General features: G+C 47.9%; 1 protein-coding gene across 2 annotated transcripts in view; it reads right to left on the reverse strand.

Annotated features, from left to right (window-relative positions):
• The window catches only part of LOC122252841 (uncharacterized), a 112,177-nt gene that overhangs the window by 6,040 nt on the left and 101,137 nt on the right, over positions 1-5,000 (reverse strand). The window contains exons 4-6 of one of the 2 annotated variants that reach the window (XM_043015517.2): positions 2,602-5,000; positions 2,192-2,293; positions 625-867 (exon numbers count right to left, since the gene is read on the reverse strand). The exon at positions 2,602-5,000 is cut by the window's right edge and continues 450 nt beyond it. In XM_043015517.2, coding sequence (XP_042871451.2) covers positions 625-867; positions 2,192-2,293; positions 2,602-5,000 — 2,744 coding nt within the window. Of the gene's footprint in view, positions 1-624; positions 880-2,191; positions 2,294-2,601 lie in introns of both variants that reach the window. The other variant, XM_043015516.2, reaches the window with a different exon arrangement.

A 5,000-nucleotide genomic window follows, 5' to 3' on the forward strand; every position in this document is an offset into this window, starting at 1 on the left:
ATATTTCTGTTTATTTTTTATTTATTTTTTTTTCTTCTCTCTCTGTTATCTTGTTTTTGTATGCTTTATTATCGTTATCATTATCGTCATTATTGTAATTATCATTATTGATTTTATTATTGATATTATTATTGTTATGGATGGTTATTATTATCATTAGATTAATTGTTATTGTTGTTGATATTCTCATGAATATTATTGTTGTTGTTATCGTCTATGTATAAAGTTCTGTTACCGTTATTACAAGTATAATTAAGATTAATATTATTTTGATTAGCATCACTATTATAATCATCATTATTATTACAATTATTGTCTTTATCATCACCTTCATCATCATTATCATTACAATTATTTTCATTATCATTACCTTCATCATCATTATTATTATCGTCATTATTCTTATGATAGTTATTATTACTAGTATCATTATTATTAGTATTATTAGCACTATCATGCTTACTATTCATCATTATCATTGTCATTACTCTTATCATTGTTATTATCACTATCATCATTATCATTAGTAGGAGTAGCATCACTATAATCATTACTATCATCACCATCACCACCATCATCATCACCATCACCACCACCATCATCACCATCATCATCACCACATACCTGCGCCGCGCCGACCATGATACGAGCAGCAAGAAGCCAATACGGACCGATATGGGCGGCCGTGGGCGTGAGGATGGTAATCACCGCAGCCATAGACGCGCCCATGAGGAACAGGAGCTTCCCCCCGATCATACCAGCCAGCCTGCCGCCCACGAGCTGCGTCAGGAGGAATCCCCAGGAGAAACCAGCCCTGATTCTTGCCTGAAGGTCAGCCTCCCACACAAACTCGCCGTCGTTGTGTTCCTGAAAGGTGGTCTTTTTTCGGTTCGTGTTACTGGCGGTGGCGGATTTTAAAGCGGGGGGTGGGGTGGGTGGGGGTGGGGGGATTTTATGAAAAAGGGGTAGGGGGTGGGGGTGGGGTGGCGGGGTGTTGGATGGTTTGGGGGGGGTGTATAGGGTGGAGGGGATTTTATGAAAAAGGGGTGGGGGGGTGGGGGTGGGGTGGGGGTATTGGATGGTTGTGGGGGTATAGGGTGGAGGGGATTTTATGAAAAAGGGGTAGGGTGGGGTGGGGTGGGGGTATTGGATGGTTGGGAGGGGGTATAGGGTGGAGGAGATTTTATGAAAAAGGGGTAGGGGGGTGGGGTGGAGGGGGTATTGGATGGTTTGGGGGGGGGTATGTAGGATTGCGTGAAGGTGAAGGCGAAGGCGAGGTTGTGGGGGGGGGGGGGGGGTTGGGTTTTGCTTTCTTCTATGGTTCATTGTTTCATTTGGGTTAAGGTGTTTAGTTAGTATTTTTTTTATTATTATTATTATTATTATTATTATCTCTCTCTCTTTCTTTCTTTTCCTCGCTCTCTCTCTCTTTTTTCTCTCTTTCTCTTTCTCTCTCTCTCTCTCTTCTTTTTCTTTTCCTCTCTCTCTCTCTCTCTCTCTCTCTCTCTCTCTCTCTCTCTCTCTCTCTCTCTCTCTCTCTCTCTCTCTCTCTCTCTCTCTCTCCCTCCCTCTCTCTCAATCTTTTTTTTTTCTCTCTCATCTTCTGCCACACGCAAATACGGGGAAAAAATACAATCTCGCTTCAAGGTATACACTCTCCCACACCCTTCTTTCCTCCCTTTGTTTCTCCCTGACTATACTAACCATTTTGGCTCTTAATTTGTCTCCTACTTTCTCTCTCCTTTTCCTCTTTTTCCCCTTCTTTACTGGGAACAAAGAAATAAATAAAATAAAAAATTAAAGGAAGAAAAGGGCATATCTATCCATTCTGACTTCGAGACACATACTTGCTCTTTTTCTTCTCCTTTACTTTCCCTTCTCCCCTTCCATCCCTCTCCGCTCTTTCTCTTTCCCTTCCTCTTTTACAGAAACAAACCAATACAAAAAAAAAATCAAACTATTCCCTCCCGATCGAGTTCTCCTTTGAATCAACTAAGTGAAGCTTCGAACCAAACCCTTTCCTTCGCCCTTCTCCCTCTCTCTTTCTTTCACCTCTCCTTTCTCTCCTTCCTCCATCACTCCACCTATCCCTCTCCTTCTCCTTCTCTCCCTCCGACCCCCTCCCCCTTTTCCTCGTCTCTCTCTCTTTCCACTCATCTCTCACACAACCACAAAACAAGGCGGTCCTTACCTCCACCAAACTGGCTCGGTTCACCATTCTGGGTTCGAAGCAGACCGTGGAGGGGAATCTCTGGCCAGCTAACATGATCTCTCCGTTGGCATTTTCTCCGTCCTGATGGTGGAATGCAGGGATTGTCACTTGCAACGATCGTTATTATTGTTGTTTCTAGTGTTACTGTTATTCATATTGTTTTCATCATTATTATCATTGTTATTGTTATTGTTATGGAGGTGATACTGATTTTGGTGTTATTGGTGTGTGTATGTCACCTTTTTTGCTGTCTTTTTTATGAACCGTATTATTAGTTACATTTGTTGTTTTTTATCATCTTTATCATAATCACAATTAATAGTACTGTTATCGCCAAAAATATTGAAGAGACTAATTAGTGACGATTTCAAAATCAAGACTTAACTTACCGTCTCATCCTCATCTTCCTCCTCGTCTTCCTCCTCCTCCTCCCCATCCTCTTCCTCATCTTCCTCCTCATCCTCATCATCCTCATCTTCATCCTCATCGTCATCATCATCATCATCATCTTCGTCCTCGTCGTCATCATCATCATCATCCTCCTCGAGAGACTCATCCTCGTCACTCTCCTCGGATTCGTTGAAGTGTCGGAATCTGTACCACCGTCCGGCCTCGTCCGTGAACCACGTCCCGCTGCCGTTGAGTGCTGTGTCGAAGACCTCCCCGGAGAAGTACTCACGCCCTTCGTTGCTCGAGTCTTCGTCGCTCTCGTCGCTCTCCCCCTCCTCGCTTGAGGACGAGTTGCTCCCTCCCTCGAGGCTCTCCAGGGACTCGCTCGAGGAGGAGCTGGAGCTCGAGGAGGAGCTAGAGCTCGAGGACGACGACGACGAGTCACTGCTGTTGGTGAAGTTCCTGCTCGTTCGGTTGACGTCGCCGTCCAATTCTTCGGAGAGCATCCACTCGTAGCTGATGTCGTCCTCGTGTGAGGTCGCGTTGAAGAAGCTGTCAATTCCAAGGCCGAGGTGGAGGCCGTGGCCGAGTGTGAGGTTGCCTTCGCCGAGGGTGAAGTTTCCGTCGTCGAGGGTGAAGTTGCCTTCGTTGAGGGTGAAGTTGCCTTCGCCGAGGGTGAAGTTTCCGTCGCCGAGGGTGAGGTTGCTTACAGCGAGAGTCGAGTTGCTGTCGCCGATGGTGAAGCTGTCGGCAGCAAGGGTAACATTGTTGTCTCGGGTGAAGTTTCCGTCGCCTGCTTCCGCCGTGACGTTCGTGCTGTTTTCCAAAGGTTCCTCTCGAGTCACAGGTTCTTCGAGAGTAACAGGTTCCTCATGAATCAGCGTGGCCGCCTCCGTCTCTGTCAGTGGCGCTTCCTCGGACACTTTCTTCTTCGAAGGCTCGTCTCGCACCTTGCCGGGCTGACAGTGCTCGATATCGGCGCAGATTTCCGGCAGGTTTTCGTCACTGTTGTTCTCGGAGAGGAGGTGCTTGTCGTCCACCGACCTCTTACTTATTTCCTTTGTCTCGTCTAGTGATGGAGAGGACCTAGTTGTCTCGTCAAAGGTCGTAGACGACGTAGATGACGATAACTGAGGCGTGACTGGGTTACTGAGTGTGGTAGGGGTTGTTCCCGAACTAGTTTGGGGTGTAGTGTCACTCTGGGTGGTTCTTTGGGTCGTGGTCGTCTGGGGAACCTCCTGAGGTTGTGGTGTTGTGGTCGTCTGGGGAAAATCTACGGGAAGTGTTGTTGCTTCGCTTGGAGCACTTGTAGTGGTCTCGGAAGGAGTGCTAGAGGAGGTTGTAGTAACACTCTGGGTTGTTGAAGGAATACTTGATGGCGTTTTAATGTCACTCTGGGTTACTGCAGGAGTCCTGGGTGTCTCTGAAGAGCTTCCAGATGGCGAAGTGGTGTCGCGTACGGTAGCCTGAGGTGTAGTAGTACCAGATGGCGTTACCACATCACTCTGCATTTGTGCTGTGGTTTGCGGTGCCTCTGGAGATGCAGTTGATGTTCTTCCATCTCTGTGTGTTGTTGTAAACTCAGAGGAGGTTGTTGACGCCTTAGCTGCGGGTGAACTGGTCGAGACAGCAATGGGTACATCAACGGAATGCGTACTCGTAGACTGAGTGCTGATTGTTAGAGTAGCTGTTGTGGTTGTCGCGGGCGTTGCATCGGGCGGGGAAGTAGTTCCTGTAGCAGCGCTAGTTGCAACCAAAGAGTTTTGGGTTGCACTGGTAGAATCAGCGATGATTGGAGTTGTAGATGTTTGTGTTGGTAAAGTTGTCTCTGCTTCGGTGTTCGACACAGGAGTGCTGTGTCGGAGGAGGGCTGTGGGCGTGACGTCGTCTAAGGTAGCGACTTCAATCTGAGGATTCGGTGTTGCAGACGCACCTGAGGTGGTAACAGCCGCCTCTTCAGGGGAAATGCTTGTGGTTTCTTCCAGGCGAGACTGGGTTGTTCCTTGAGTGGTTCTTGGTGCAGGTGGGGTTATCACGTCACTCAGAGGCCTCAGAGTAAAGCCATCGGGAGAAGTCGAGGGAAGGTCTTTCAGCGAAGGGAAAGCATCAACCTGCATGGTCGTGACGCTGCCACCCATGCCCTCAGTGACACCCCCTTCGTGCCCGTCAAATGTCCTCATGCGTCGGTCATTCTGCTCACTCGCATTTCGAGAAGGAACCGCAAGGGCATCTTCGGATTCTTGCGCGAGAACCGTCGTCGCTTCGGTGTAGAACTCCTCGCCCAAGACCTCTGTGTGCAGAGACTCGTCGGTGGGGACGAGTGTATCCGTGACAAGAGGAATAATGGTGATCACTTCATCCTCCAGAGCGGCGGAGGCTGTCGTCTTGTTCCCTTCGT

Source organism: Penaeus japonicus, unplaced genomic scaffold (assembly GCF_977035675.1).
Source record: "Penaeus japonicus unplaced genomic scaffold, GWHDUDI00000001_assembly GWHDUDI00000022, whole genome shotgun sequence".
Lineage (NCBI taxonomy): Eukaryota > Metazoa > Arthropoda > Malacostraca > Decapoda > Penaeidae > Penaeus > Penaeus japonicus.